We start from the raw sequence: 17,038 nt of genomic DNA, 5'->3' as shown, positions 1-17,038 counted from the left end.
AAGGTAGAGTATAAAGTGATATTTTTTTGTTAATACAAAAAGGGTTTTATTAAAATAGGTAAAAGAGTATATTCTGATGAGGATGATTGTTATAGAGTGTTTGTTCATTAACAGGGGACTTCATGTCTCTCCAGTTCTTTAATAAACTGAAAATATATTTTAATTTAGGTGACAAAATGTTGCCAATCAAGAGAGAGTACTGATTTATCAGCTTCATTTTTATGTCTGCAACATTTGCTGGAGAGACAGACAGGGAGACCCCTACTGCAAAAATACACTCCATTGCAACGATTACGATGTGGTGATGTTTTAGACTTATTTGAACTTAAAATAAACCCACACAAAGAAAAGTATGAAGAGACATGCGAGGACGTATTGTAAATTGTCTCTGAGTCACAGTGTGTTTCTGCTAATGACTAGAAGCAAGGCTACCGTTTGAGTCTGTATAATGACATCCATTAGCGTCAGTCATTAACTGACTAATGTCTGTAATTTGTGTAGAGACCGCTGGGCATGTTTACACGGAGGAGAACACGAGGTAGGTAGGCTATGTGGAGTACATTATTCAATCTTAAAACATGACGTATGTGTGGTTTTCATGGTTGATATGTATTTGGCTGCGGACCCATCTGAAGAATATTTTATTGAGGTTAGCATATTAAAAAAGAAAGAAAAGGTCCTGGTAACCTAGACCCCGCTTTGAGAACCATTATCCAATCTTAATCCAAATTCATAGTGCGTGTGACAACCCTTCCGCGAGCCATATTTTCTTGGCTTCATGGACGTAGTCTTTTTTTGGGGAACGTGCCACACAGGCTATGAGCCACTTGGCTCCTGAAATGTTATGTCTAGCCGGCAGGCTCACTCCCAACGCGTCCCATTAACGTCATACCGTTTTGGATTGGTTGACTGGCCTGGAGATACAGAGCGTGTTCAGTTGTGCTCAAGAAGCCCTATATAAATGTCAAGAGTTAAGAGCTTTATGCCCACAGCTTGTCTTATACTGTATTCTGCCCTTATACATGTATCTGTACAGTACTAGACAGTAGACGGACAGCGAACGAGAAATCACCGTAAAATGACAAATATGTCCAAGGCCCAACGTTAAACACACACAGCGGTGCGTATGGCAGCCAGGAGACAGGTGGCTGAAGCAGTGTGACTGGGTTTACATGAAACATATCCAAATATATTCATATGAACAAAAACACCCACAAGAGCTATAGTTATCCTCAGAAAGAAAACATAAACAACAGAAATGCATGCAAAATAAGAGGTACAACAATATGGGATTTCTCTATACACGTGAAAATCCCTCAAAAGCGGCCTCTTTTCCTTTTGAATTTGACACAAATCAAGAGAGACACTGGCACATCCCAAAGTCAATGGAGGACAAAGTACTCATTTCCACTTTTTTTATCGGCACAATAACCTACTGTGTTTCAGCCATGCAGCTTTCATCACTGCAATAACCTTTTTAATTGCAAGGACCCCCAGTTTGATAGTTATTAGGCCACCGACGACGTTCGTTACCCTTCTTTCTTTTTTTCGAATTAGATATTTTTTCGGTCTCTTTCTGCCTTTATTGATAGAGATTAGTACTATAGACTGACAGAAAATGGGGAGTGACACGCAGCGAAGGCCGTCGGGATCGCTGAGTCGAACACGCGACACGCTGGCAGGCGGCACTATAGGGCCTTGTAAACGCGAAGCGAGGAACGCAGGCGTTGTTGCCTGGATCAACAACAGGTCTCCTCCAGGTCTGTTGAAGAGGCGTGCGACAACGCAAGCGTGGGGAAAAAAAGCTAAACAGAATCCAGGTCTGGTGAGTCGTAACGAGCACGTGCGCAACAAATTCACGGGACCGCTCTCACCTAAACACGCTTGCGTTGTCGCACCGAGCAAAAAACGCAAAAAAACCGCATTGAAAATGAACTATAGGCGTGTTTTATCGCTCGCCGTTTGCGTAGGTGCGCAGACGGTTATACGCCGGACGCCCCCCGGGGCCACTGGGACCCATAATCTATAGTGAAAGGTCCTCTGTGTGTATAACTGTCTTTAGTTCTTGTTCTTGGTACTGTATATACAGCTGGTCCAGTGAGCGTGGATCAATCGCTGCTGTCTCTCTCTCTCTCTCAGTACAGCTCAGCATCCAGAAGAAGGCCAAGGTCACTGTCCTCCCGAGGAGCCATCATCACGTGTGGAGGTGAATGAGTAATACTGTAATACCATTATACTGTCAGGTACATACTGTATCATAGCACAATGTACTCTGATACCATCATAACACAATAAAACCACTATACTATCCGGTACAAGAGTATATACATACTGTATCAGAACACAGAAATTGCACACATGATACATCATAACTTAACATGTTTTAATGGATTGATTTTTTTTGCATTTGGACCTTTTCACAGAATTCATTGGAATTGCACTGGGATGTTGTGACCAAATTAATGAACCACTTAATTACGGTATACCTTATATTATCATACGATATTGTCACATAGCCTTGTCCCATCTCGTCACGATGTCACGATGTGAGCTTTATAGGTCATATATTTTCTCTGCATGACACTGGCGTACAAGAGACTATAAAGTATTTTTTAACCAAGGTTCATGTTTTAGTTTGTTATTAGAGAAAGTAAAAGATGAGTGTTTTTTTTTTCTTCATTTGCTGCTTTCTTTCGTTTCAGCGATTTTAGCTATTTTTGACAGGGGCCATTCGAACATGGGGCTAAATATGTTTGGGGCGGAGCTTCGCGCCAGATCAGTCTCTATCCTTTTAATACTCTAGCAAGGCAACCTTAGGCACCATGTGCCAACATTGGCACAAAGGAGGGTGATCACGGGCGCACTGGCAAGTGTGTGAGAGAGTATTTTCAGCTTTAAAATAAACTATTAAAATAAATTCAGTCAAATAAATGAAGTCCCTCAACATTTGTGTGTAAATGACATCCTGCATTCTACATTCATTAAATCTGAACTCTGTTAGAGTCTAATGATCATTATAATAACAACGTGAAAGGAAAAACTTTATATTTGTGGACAAGTAAAATATGTTGGAATTTTTCATGTGGTGTCATTAAAATGAATTAATGTTGATATGGCACACTGACGAGCTGGAAAATAAAAACATGGCACTTCGTTTAAAAAAGGTCGCAGACCCCTGCTCTATGGTTCATCCTCCAGGAAGAAACCCTACATACAAAGTTAATACACCATTGCACATAAAAACGACTCCAGGGTGTCTAATGAAGTACTGTCACCTAATAGACACATGAAACAAAAATTGTGGCACTCCATCTTTAAGCATTTGCCTTCAATGATGTGCCCAATTCGGATGCCAGCCAGGATTAATGTGGTTAAATGTGTATGGTCATGCTTTACAGATAACGATGTCCGTCACCACAGAGAGGCCCTGTGGGAGGAGTAGGAACAGAGAGCGCATGCTGTGCAAGGCTCTGTGTCTGGGTGTTGCATATTCCTCCAACATCGGAGGCATCGCCACCCTGCCTGGAACCTCCCCCAATCTCATCTTCTCACAGTACATCAATGAGTGAGTAGTGAGTCGTGAGTCTCATAGTCAGGGCTTGGACTGGGACATAAAATTCGGCCTGGTCATTTTCAAGCAAATTTGGCCCAGACCAGCCCACCACAACCAGCGTGCAGATAGCAGAAACTATACCGCCCGCTCCGTCGAGGCACACACAAACAAGCCCTAATACCACCAGTCCACCACTTTACCACAACATAAATGATACAAACCAACAGACTACACAACCCTTTGTTGCTTTCACAAGAATGATGCTGGCAAAATGATTCAACATAGAAGAGGGTTTATTTGTCACTCACTGATACAGGTACAGTGAAATTATCATGATGGCACTGGCAGAATGGTAGCACATTGTTTTTGAGTGGTGCAACCACTCCAAGGAACAGCAATGTCCGTGTTCACCTATGTGTTCACCTATGTGGCCATGAGCACCAGTATATGACTATGAGAACCAGTAGGGGCGCTGTTGTGCCAGAAACACAGAGAGAGAGAGATAGTATTAGTGCTGCACTGTTGCCTGCTAATGAGAGAGAGAGAGGAGAGGAGGGGGGGGGAGAGGGGAGTTGCACCACTCAGTTCACACGGGTGTGATTTTTTTATATCATGGAGGCCCCCTAGAGTCGCGGCCCACCGGGAATATGCCTTTCTGGTCGGTAATTTTGGCCCCTGGTCCAAATCACGTTGGTCACAGTGGAGCCGGACTTTGCAGGGATCCTACTACTGGGGGTAGGAAGGGAAGGCCAAGGTTCAACTAAGGTCCTTAGTAGTGAGGACAAGGCAGCATGGACAGAAACCGTAATGTGTTTCAAAGGCCTGACTGGCCTGGTTGTGCTGTGTATCGTCACCGCCAGTAGCCATGTTGCCTAGTTTAGTTTTCCAACTGTCCACTGAGGTGTAGTTATGGCTAGAAAACTAACCAGGGTCTTCCGACACAAGGAAAGAGTCCTGTAGGTCAAGCGCAGTGTTCCCCAGAAGTTCGCTAGAATATAGCTACACAATCGCTAGAAAATAGCCAAAGGTAGTCAACAGTAGCTAGAGGCAACAGGAGTAGCCGATAGTAGCTAGTAGCTCTTGCTCACTAATTATAAAGGGAGGTGGGGTAGTTTGCTGCTGCTTCACTGGGATGGACATATCTGGGCATGTCAAATCTACAATAGAACTCGTTCAATCTATCAGGGAGGAGGGGGTCATCATCTGGGGCTCGGCGGCTGCCTTTATACCCTGTGATGGTCTGCATCCCTTGCCAAACACCCTTGGTGTCATTGGCACGTAGCTTGGCTTGCAGACTGTCGTTATATTTGGCTTTAGCTTTTTTCACAGCATGTTCAAAATCGTATCTGGCTAATTTAAAAGCCTCTTTGTTGCCACTCTTGAAGGCTTCGTTTTTCTTTGAGCAGAGGGTTTTAACCTCTTTACTGAACCAAGGTTTGTTATTGCTAAAAACAGTAACAGTCTAAGATGGGATACAGAGAGACACCCCCTAACGTTTGAAAGTGAATCCCTTTAAACATGCCGTCTTTGTTCAGTACCAGGAGTCTGCCCATCGCACAATCTCTTTGGTAAACAGAAATAAATGTACATGTGGGTTACAAATTCCATCCTAAAAGGAGAGAGAAGCCTGCAAAGATTTATCAGCTTGTGTTTTAGTTCAATGTCTTCCAGTTTCACTTCTGTATGTATCCTATATTAGTCCTATGACTGGATATGGAGACATGGGAAGACTTCTGTTACTGAACAAACTATATATCAATGATTACTAGAGCTATTTTAACAACACATATCCCTTACAACACCTTTAACATTTCACAAAGTTTAATAATAATACTAAGCAACGGTAATTTCTAGTTGACTAAAAAGCAAGCAGACAATTGCTATACGTCAAAGCAGGAGCAATAGTCTATAGTGAGTAGTGACACACTATGTTAAACACATCAACTTCAAAAATTGGGTCCTCACAAAAGTCTGAGTAGATGTTAAAATCCCCCAAACAAGTGAAACATCCCATGCAGTCTTTGTTTAGTACCAGGAGTCTGCCCATCGCACAATCTCTTTGGTGAACATAAATAAATGTACATGTGGGTTACAAATGCCACCCTAAAAGGAGAGAGAACCCTGCAAATATTTATCAGCTGTTTTAGTTCAATGTCTTCCAGTTTCACTTGTTTCACTCATGACTGGATATGAAGACTTCTGTTACTGAACAAACTATATGTCAATGTGAGCTATTTTAACAACACATATCCCTTACAACACCTTTAACATTTCACAAAGTTTAATAATAATATGTTCCATGTGATAGATTGTTGTAGTTCTGCTGGAACTCCTCAGAGTCAAAGAGGTGTACAATGGTCTCATTGCATACATAATGTGATCATTAACAGGTGATCTGTCCAATGCCAGACAACCAGTGACCATTAACACGTTTAATCTCTGCATTTGAATGCATTGTCTATAGTGAATGAAGCATCAGCCATCATCATTTAGCCTGTTTACATTTTAACCTGGGGTTTTGTTCATTATTTAGCATTTGAAAAACATTGAATAATAGTGCAGTCATCACATCACAAACTAATTCCACACACCTGAGTGCTCCTCATTCCCTCAGACTTAACGTTGTCCGGTTTCCCAGGTTTACACAAATACAGTTGTTGCTGTTATTGTGTCTCTGTTGTTAATAACAATGTAATCGTGAATATAGGATATGATTATTATTATAAGGACAATAATAATGTATCCTGACTTATCCTGATCATGAATTAATAATACTGTATGGACACATGTTTCTGCACACCGGCCTACACATTACACAATGGGCTATGAGACTAAGAGGATTTGACAATATACTAATGTGTTGTTAGGCCTTGACCAGTTTTGTACAGAAACCAGACCACTGTCTTCTATACTAAAGTGGAAAGAAATTTAACTTACATTGCACCTTAATAACATAATAATAAAGGTACAGGGGATGTGGTAGTGTACAGGTAAAAGACAAGATATGAAGGCTTGTGTTCTACTTTATGAAGACTGTCTGCAATCATTTTAGGGGTGAGTGGCAGTTTGTGTTTTGGAAAACAAATAGGCTTTTATTTACAAGATGCTGTGATGTAAACCACAGTATGAGCAGTTGTTTCTTCACCAGAGCTGGTTCTACTTGGTTCTGATGTTACTGAAAGAATCCTCTTTGATTCTGCTGCATTAATTTATATCCACTTATATTATTCAATTCTGTTATATATATATATTATCCAGATACTCATTGCATGTAATATCCATAGCATATAGTTTGTGAACCTCAGTCTCCAGTAGGAGACCCAATGGAGAGTGGGGGAGGAGCTACACATGATTCTATTATTCCACTCTTTGGCCAATCAACACCAAGCAGTTAGTGGTTCCACCTCAGGCTCTCTAGTATAAGAAGAGTTCTCCACAACTCCTCCAGGATATCAATCATTTCCCTGGACTCCAAACTTCAGCTGAAGATGAACTCTACCAATGCCACCATGAACGGTTCTGCTCAACAGGGAGGACCCAATGATCACCAAGACCTCTGTAAGTTACTAACTGTGACAAATACACATGACATAAATAGTCATGTGTATTTGTTTCATTTTAATATTAGCATTGACTTAAAATACCTCTTTTTCTAAACAATTGTTTAAGGCTAAACTGAATCGACTATAAATGGATGCTAATGTAAAATTGTGTACATTAACTTAAAATTAGTTTCTGCGATTTTAAGTCCATGAAGTACAACTAAGCAATGTTTCATTTGTCTTTGTCTCCAATTCAGTGTTGCATCAGTCTGGTTTTCCTGTTCTACCAGAGGTGAATGAACAAAGAAGCTTGGCTAAGCAAAAACACCACTGCTGTGATCAGTGTGGTAAACGCTTCCCTTCAATGTCCAAACTTACCAGTCACCAGAGAATTCATACTGGAGAGAAACCATATGGATGTGATCAGTGTGGACAACACTTCTCTCATTTGGGCAACCTTAAAACACACAAGCGAATTCACACTGGAGAGAAACCCTATGGATGTGATCAGTGTGGACAACACTTCTCTGACAAGACCACCCTGAAAACTCACCATAGAATTCACACAGGAGAGAAACCCTATGGATGTGATCAGTGTGGACAACACTTCTCTAATTTGGCCAACCTTAAAACACACAAGCAAATTCACACTGGAGAGAAACCCTATGGATGTGATCAGTGTGGACAACATTTCTCTAGAATGGACAGCCTTACAACACACCAGAGAATTCACACTGGAGAGAAACCCTATGGATGTGATCAGTGTGGACAACATTTCTCTAGAATGGACCACCTTACAACACACCAGAGAATTCACACTGGAATGAAACCACATGGATGTGATCAGTGTGGACAACATTTCTCTAGAATGGACAGCCTTACAACACACCAGAGAATTCACACTGGAGAGAAACCCTATGGATGTGATCATTGTGGACAACACTTCTCTGCCAAGTCCACCCTGAAAACTCACCATAGAATTCACACTGGAGAGAAACCCTATGGATGTGATCAGTGTGGACAACATTTCTCTCAAATGTCACACCTTAAAACACACCAGAGAATTCACACTGGAGAGAAACCCTATGGATGTGATCAGTGTGGACAACACTTCTCTGACATGTCCACCCTGAAAACTCACCAGAGAATTCACACTGGAGAGAAACCTAAATAATTGTGATGTGTGTGTGGAAAAGCTTCTAGTAATTCAAATAATTTAGACTTTCACAAGGTTGTACACACTGAATTTAAACTGGTCTTGTGTTAAAATTTTACTAATTTGAGCCACTGAAAATGTGATGACCGCACACATATGAAACCACATTACAACCAAGTGTAACATGTTGATCCATATGGTATTTTTTAAACAATTGTTTAAGGCTAAACTGTTTAAACGTGCTAATTCTAGATTAATAGGATGGCGATTAAACAAATGTTTCCATGTATAGATTCATTGCAAGTAAATGTAACATACTATTTGAACGGACTGGTCTTCTGCCATGTTACAGATTCCCCAGATTTGCTGTAGTTTACATTTAGACCATTTTAGTTGTGTTCAGATCTGGTTCAGATGCATTGAAAAATGGAGGACCCTGGTGTAAACAATTTAGTTGTTTATTTTTCCTCGTATCAGGTTTTTTGACCTGTACTTTTGTTGAACTGTAACCATTCTACAAACTGTATAAAATGTTGAATCAATAGTTTGTCTGTGCTTTACAAAAAATATAGAATATCGTTAATTGTTGTGTTACTCAACACTAAAACTAACTGCCTATGTATTTAGTTACGATGGATATTCAAAATGCTATTACGAAAGGTTGTTTTTTCTTCCTGTTTTGTTTTTCTTAGTATATCATTAAAATGTACAAGCTTGATCTATAGTTTTTTATTTATTTAACCTTTATTTAACCAGTAAAAACCACATTGAGACTGAAGTCTCTTTTACAAGTGTGAACTGGCCCAAGACAATAGGCAAAATAAGTGACACAGCTCTGCCAGTAACAAAAAAAAATACACAACAAAGAACAGGACAGACATACAATGCTCATAAATACAGTACCCACTACCGAAGAAGCTCAAAGGGAGAACAGGAACGCGACCAATGAAGACTAATAAATAAAAACTAAGCAACGGAAATTGCTAGTTGACTAAAAAGCAAGCAGACAATTGCTATACGTCAAAGCAGGAGCAATAGTCTATAGTGACACACTATGTTAAACACATCAACTTAAAAAATTGGGTCCTCACAAAAGTCTGAGTAGATGTTAAAATCCCCCAAACAAGTGAAACATCTCATGCAGTCTTTGTTTAGTACCAGGAGTCTGCACAATCTCTTTGGTGAACAGAAATAAAAGCTTCAGTTTCACTTCTGTATGTATCCTATATTAGTCCTATGACTGGATATGGAGACATGGGAAGACTTCTGTTACTGAACAAACTATATATCAATGATTACTAGAGCTATTTTAACAACACATATCCCTTACAACACCTTTAACATTTCACAAAGTTTAATAATAATACGTTCCATGTGATAGATTGTTGTAGTTCTGCTGGAACTCCTCAGAGTCAAAGAGGTGTACAATGGTCTCATTGCATACATAATGTGATCATTAACAGGTGATCTGTCCAATGCCAGACAACCAGTGACCATTAACACGTTTAATCTCTGCATTTGAATGCATTGTCTATAGTGAATGAAGCATCAGCCATCATCATTTAGCCTGTTTACATTTTAACCTGGGGGTTTGTTAATTATTTAGCATTTGAAAAAAAAACATTGATTAAAGTGCAGTCATCACAACCCTATTGAAACTAATTCCACACACCTGAGTGCTCCTCATTCCCTCAGAGCAACCTGAACAATCCAGTTTCCCAGGTTTACACAAATACAGTTGTTGTGTCTCTGTTGTTAATAACAATGTAATCGTGAATATAGGATATTATTATTATTATAAGGACAATGATAATTTATCCATGAATTAATAATACTGTATGGACACATGTTTCTGCACACCGGCCTACACATTACACAATGGGCTATGAGACTAAGAGGATTTGACAATATACTAATGTGTTGTTAGGCCTTGACCAGTTTTGTACAGAAACCAGACCACTGTCTTCTATACTAAAGTGGAAACAAATTGAACTTGCATTGCACCTTAATAACATAATAATAACAGTACAGGGGATGTGGTAGTATTCTGGTAAAAGACAAGATGTGAAGGCTTGTGTACTATTTATGAAGACTGTCTGCAATCATTTTAGGGGTGAGTGGCAGTTTGTGTTTTGGAAAACAAATAGGCTTTTATGTATAAGATGCTGTGATGTAAACCACAGTATGAGCAGTTGTTTCTTCACCAGAGCTGGTTCTACTTGGTTCTGATGTTACTGAAATAATGTGGAGCAATCCTCTTTGATTCTGCTGCATTCATTAATATCCACTTATATTATTCAATACTGTTAGACATATATTATCCAGATAGGCCTACTCATTGCATGTACATAATATCCATAGCATATAGTTTGTGAACCTCGTGTCTCCAGTAGGAGACCCAATGGAGAGTTTGGTATGAACTACTCCTTTGATGTTTTTAAGGTTTATTATAAACCAGCAGTTTTTATGCACAACATATGTAAAAACTCCCAGAAAACAGCAGGTATGCTGACACTCTTATTTATGTTAAATCGGTTAAGACGGTTCTGTTTCCCACTGGATTTGAATGAGTTTGACTTTCTTTCTCTTCTCCGATATTTTTTATTTATTTTGTTTCAGTTATTTGTTACCTGATTTACCAATAACTAACTAATCATGTTTTCTATATTATATGCATGCTTTGACTCTGACAGTGTCTGTTATTTGGGATTCATGCTGACTCCTGCATTTACTTTACTCACGTCCACATAGACTAATAGGATGTACTTAAGTCCATACATCAATGTATCATAATATGGATATAGTTTAGATGCATTAAATATGAAGCTTACAAAGCAATCTCACAGTTAGCTGTTTATTTCTATAATGTTGCATAGAGCATGGCCTGGGGGAGGAGCTACAGAGGGGTGGAGCACATGCAGCAGTTTGTTAGGTTGTGATTGGTGGAGACATGATTCTATTATTCCACTCTTTGGCCAATCAACACCAAGCAGTTAGTGGTTCCACCTCAGGCTCTCTAGTATAAGAACAGTTCTCCACAACTCCTCCAGGATATCAATCATTTCTGATCACATCTGACTCTGTACTTCAGCTGAAGATGAACTCTACCAATGCCACCATGAACAGTTCTGCTCAACAGGGAGGACCCAGTGATCACCAAGACCTCTGTAAGTTACTAACTGTGTCTATATGGATATACATATGCACTATGTCATAAATAGTCATTTGTTTCATTTTAATATTAGCATTGACTTAAAGTACCTCTTTTTCTAAACAATTGTTTAAGGCTAAACTGACCGTCGAATCGAACTATAAATGGATGCTAATGTAAATTGTGTACATTAACTTAAAATTAGTTTCTGCGATTTTAAGTCCATGAAGTACAACTAAGCAATGTTTCATTTGTCTTTGTCTCCAATTTAGTGTTGCATCATCAGTCTGGTTTTCCTGTTCTACCAGAGGTGAATGAACAAAGAAGCTTGGCTAAGCAAAAACACCACTGCTGTGATCAGTGTGGTAAACGCTTCCCTACAATGTCCAAACTTACCAGTCACCAGAGAATTCATACTGGAGAGAAACCCTATGGATGTGATCAGTGTGGACAACACTTCTCTCATTTGGCCAACCTTAAAACACACAAGCGAATTCACACTGGAGAGAAACCCTATGGATGTGATCAGTGTGGACAACACTTCTCTGACAAGACCACCCTGAAAACTCACCATAGAATTCACACAGGAGAGAAACCCTATGGATGTGATCAGTGTGGACAACACTTCTCTAATTTGGCCAACCTTAAAACACACAAGCGAATTCACACTGGAGAGAAACCCTATGGATGTGATCAGTGTGGACAACATTTCTCTAGAATGGACAGCCTTACAACACACCAGAGAATTCACACTGGAGAGAAACCCTATGGATGTGATCAGTGTGGACAACATTTCTCTAGAATGGACAACCTTACAACACACCAGAGAATTCACACTGGAGAGAAACCCTATGGATGTGATCAGTGTGGACAACACTTCTCTGCCAAGTCCACCCTGAAAACTCACCAGAGAATTCACACTGGAGAGAAACCCTATGGATGTGATCAGTGTGGACAACACTTCTCTGACAAGTCCACCCTGAAAACTCACCAGAGAATTCACACTGGAGAGAAACCCTATGGATGTGATCAGTGTGGACAACACTTCTCTGACAAGTCTACCCTGAAAACTCACCAGAGAATTCACACTGGAGAGAAACCCTATGGATGTGATCAGTGTGGACAACATTTCTCTAGAATGTCAATCCTTAAAACACACCAGAGAATTCACACTGGAGAGAAACCCTATGGATGTGATCAGTGTGGACACCACTTTTTTCAAATGGCACACCTTAAAAGCCACCAGAGAATTCACACTGGAGAGAAACCCTATGGATGTGATCAATGTGGACAACACTTCTCTCAAATGGCACACCTGAAAACTCACCAGATAATTCACACTGGAGAGAAACCCTATGGATGTGATCAGTGTGGACAACATTTCTCTAGAATGGACAGCCTGAAAACTCACCAGAGAATTCACACTGGAGAGAAACCCTATGGATGTGATCAGTGTGGACAACATTTCTCTAGAATGGACGGCCTTAAAACACACCAGAGAATTCACACTGGAGAGAAAACCAAATAATTGTGATGTGTGTCGTGTGTAATTTGACATGTGGATTTGCTGTATATTACATTTAGAATATTTAGCATTTTTTTTGTATTGACCTGTACTTTTGTTGAAATGCACCCATTCTACAAACTGTTAATAAAAATGTAATTGGAAACTAATTGGAGCGTAACAGCATAATTATGTAAGTAAAGTAGGCTAATATGTTCTTAAATACTTGTAGAGCCCAGGCCTTAATCCCCCCCTTCATATCACGGTTAATCAATTGTACTTTTATTACAATTCACATTATGAAACAGTAATAATGATGTTAGTGAAGTAGGTATGGATACATGGGAAGCACAAAGGAAGTTCTGTAGCCTATAGTTCTACTGAAACTTATCAGAGTCAAAGAGGTGTAAAATGGTCTCAGTTTACATTTTAACCTGGGGTAAGAATGTGGGGTTTGTTCATTATTTAGCATTTGAAAGAAAAAAAACATTGAATAAAAGTGCAGTCATCACAACCTGAACAATGACTTAAGGACTTAACGTTGTCTGGTTTGATCATTTATCCTGACTTATCCTGATCATTAATTAATAATACTGTACGGACACATGTTTCTGCACACAGGCCTACACATTACACAATAGGCTACAGACCACTGTCTTCTATACTAAAGTGGAAACAAATTGAACTTACATTGCACCGTAATAAAATAATAATAAAAGTACAGGGGATGTGGCAGTATTCTGGTAAAAGACAAGATATGGAGATATGAAGGCTTGTGTACTATTTATGAAGACTGTCTGCAATAATTTTAGGGGTGAGTGGCAGTTTGTGTTTTGTAAAACAAATAGGAACTGTTTTTATTTGTAAGATGCTGTGATGTAAACCACATTATGAGCAGTTGTTTCTTCCCCAGAGCTGGTTAGTTTAGGTTAAATTGGAATAATGCAATACGCTGGACAAATATGTTTTTCTGACAGCTGAACGTGTCCTCTTTCAAAATCCTGTACAAATGTTTTGTTTTGAAAAAGTTACTAGGCTGAAATGGCACAGAATAGTCCACTTCCTCCCGGGTGCTTCTGTGTTTATGAACAACAACACTATGTTTAGGGCAGCGGTGCTGACCGAGAGATTCAACTGCTTTGTATCCTATAGGTTTTACCCAGGGTGCAACAGCATTAACTTTGGAAACTGGCTGTTGCTGTGTCTGCCAATCAGCATCATCATGCTGCTGTTGTCATGGATATGGCTCCACTGGCTGTTCATTGGTTCAGAGTGAGTAAACAACCCTCTGTGTCGTCTGTTATCAAACATTTCAGGCCACGAGTCGCGACCCCCCACCCGAACCCCCAAAGTGACTCCCCACCCCGACAAGGACTTTTCAGAATATGGAGATAAGTAGGTTTTTGCCCGACCGCGACGATGAGGAATTTCACAATGGCTGACAGCCTGGGGTGACTGTTATGATGGTGGCGTGACAGACTTCAGTTAATTATCTGCAGAGTTGACCTTTTAGCAGACACTCAGAAATCATTACATTGACCAGCAGTGTTAGTGTTTGTCTGGGATTTTCTACACTCATAATAACTGTGATATTAATAGGCATATATAGCTTTTATGTTTGTACTGGCTTTATAAAAAAGTACTTTTGGCATGCTTGTCGATAGACAAGACCCTAAACCTAAGTTTTTGTTCTATTGCATCCAGTATTTTACCATTGCTGTACTGTTATGTTGGCACATTTGTGCGGGACAAGTCCCACCGACATTTCACTGCTTGTACTTGTACTAATTAGTGTAAAATAAAACCCTTCTTGATTATATTTAAGAATGTGAGAACTTTGATGTACAGTAGGAAATTAGTAATTAATGACCCAAGTGAATGTGAGTGCATGTTTGCAATCTGTCAGTAACGTGTTATGTTCAATGAACATTCCCACACGTACACACACGCACGCACGCACCCTGCAGTTTTAGGTTCCTGTGGCACTGCAGAGCAGAGCGATCGGAGAGGGAGAAGGCTACTGCCAGACTGATCCAGGAGGAATACAACGCTCTGGGGCCAATGAGGTCAGCCATATCCACACACAAGTCGTGTTTATGAAATACAGATCCATGACTTCAGAGCACAGGATGTGTATAGAAATGACTTGATCTCAAGGAGAGATACAGTATACAGGCTACATGTATTTGCATCATGGATATGCATCTCACACACGCGCGCGCACGGCACACGCACACGCACACACACAGGGGAGAAAAAGCATCGTCTCTGTCCCTGGCGTGTGTCCTCGCAGAGATAGTGACGTACAAATGCTCATGTAATTGCCGACTGGGTTGCAATGAACCACACACACTCCCTGCATGAATTCCGACAGCAAAGCAAACACAAAAGGCACCATTTACCATGTCTCTTTCTGTCTGGATGAACCATGTGGACTTGGTTGAGTTCCCCTGTCTGTCTGTCTGTCCGTCCATGTCTGTCTGCAGCTCCCAGGAGCGCGTCACCCAGGGGGTGTTCGTCCTCATGGCCGCTCTGTGGCTGACCAGGGACCCCGGTTTCATGCCTGGCTGGGCTTCACTCTTCCCCACGTGAGAAGCTCAACTTATTTTATTATGGAGTACCTTTTATTTTACCTTTTATTTTAAGTTTATCTCTCTTGGAAATAAACTCAACACTTCCTGGAGATGCGCAAACACTGGCTGATCAGTGATCAGTTCTGTGGTTTTATTCGTTGCTCACAAACAAGTTATTTGTTAATTCATTTGACCTGAGATCAGATTCTAAAAATGTCTTCTACATCCTGACAGTTTTCTGAAAAAGATATGTTTCTATGTCAGTAGTTCTTCGATTTTTTTCAAAAATAGCAGACCTATACAAGCTCGTAGCGCTATGAGCTTGTAGATCTGCTATTTTTCAATAGCGAAAGCATAACGTAATGCTAAACACCAAAAGGGCTTCCCGCCCCAAAATGGGCTAAGTTATTTGCTAATTAAAACTTGCAGATCCACTACGTTTGTGGTGCTTTTGTGTGACGCTGTATAGTATGATCAAGTATAGGGCGTCAACAAAAATAAACTCTGGACATGGAGATAATTGGTTTCTGCCTGACAGAGATGATATTATGTTGCCATGTCCTTTCTGAACAGGTACACGGGCTACACCACTGATGCCACCGTGGCACTCCTCTTGGGTCTCCTGATGTTCATCATTCCTGCCCACGGTCCCTCCTCCTCCACCAAACCTGGTAACTATTAGGGCCGATTCATACTCCTATTTTAGAGACGAATAAAAGTCGGTTCGGCGCTGTAGAGCCTACAATTTGACGTCATTTGAGGTTCGGGGGGGCGGGTACCGTCCTAAAGTCGGCTCTTCGGTGCTACTGAAAATTTCTGACGAGCCGAAATCATTTCGGCACTACAGCGCCGAAACAGGAGTATGAATCGGCCCTTAGTCTCTCCTATAGCCAAGATGATCAGAGAGAGATCAGAAATAGCAACCCCAGGGTTAACATTTTCTGTTGTGTTTTCTTTCCCATTAAATTGTTACATTGTGATATTTTCAAACATAAAATATCACACATGCCATGAGACCAGAGTGTGTACCAAAAGGAAATCGATCAGTCTGACCAGAAGCAGGGGTAAAAAGATCCAGCGACCATACAAAAATAATGACCATAGGGGGATATCAAAAGCAGATAGTCTTTTTTAACCCCATCCTCCCCAGCAAATCGAGAGAGAGAGAGACAATTGCATCTGGGAGATATTATCTTCTCTCTTCCGAATCCCTTCCATTTTCTTCTGCCCATCCAGGTGGATGCTAGTGATTGACTGCAAAAACTATACCATGCAGACATACTGCTCCTTTGTCTTTCGTTCTCATGTTTTGTTGTCTTTCTTCACCACAATGTGAAGAATGTAATTAATGTAGTTAATGTAATTAATAATGTAATTCATTTCAACAGATGCTATGGTCCATTGTTTACCTAAAAGTATTATTTTAAACTTTAAACCAATGCCTGGTTCTTGGTTTACCCGTGGTCCTATAGTTTCCTGGGGCACTATACACTGTCTCTCTGCATTCTATTTCTAGGTCCATTCATACTCCACTTTCTGGTGATAAGCAACTCACCTTT

General features: G+C 40.3%; 1 protein-coding gene across 1 annotated transcript in view; it reads left to right on the top strand.

Moving 5' to 3' along the window:
* Positions 1–17,038, top strand: part of slc13a1 (solute carrier family 13 member 1) — a gene marked incomplete at both ends in the record, with an annotated part of 33,125 nt that overhangs the window by 8,576 nt on the left and 7,511 nt on the right. The window contains 6 exons of the mRNA XM_080761235.1: positions 2,140–2,198; positions 3,399–3,565; positions 14,059–14,178; positions 14,874–14,972; positions 15,393–15,494; positions 16,053–16,150. Of these exons, the coding sequence (XP_080617361.1) occupies positions 2,140–2,198; positions 3,399–3,565; positions 14,059–14,178; positions 14,874–14,972; positions 15,393–15,494; positions 16,053–16,150 (645 nt within the window). The remainder of the gene's footprint in view (positions 1–2,139; positions 2,199–3,398; positions 3,566–14,058; positions 14,179–14,873; positions 14,973–15,392; positions 15,495–16,052; positions 16,151–17,038) is intronic.

The sequence above is a fragment of the Protomyctophum bolini genome (genome assembly GCF_963924005.1).
Source record: "Protomyctophum bolini genome assembly, chromosome: 4".
In the NCBI taxonomy this organism is placed as follows: domain Eukaryota; kingdom Metazoa; phylum Chordata; class Actinopteri; order Myctophiformes; family Myctophidae; genus Protomyctophum; species Protomyctophum bolini.
This window is presented reverse-complemented; position numbering and strand designations above follow the sequence as displayed.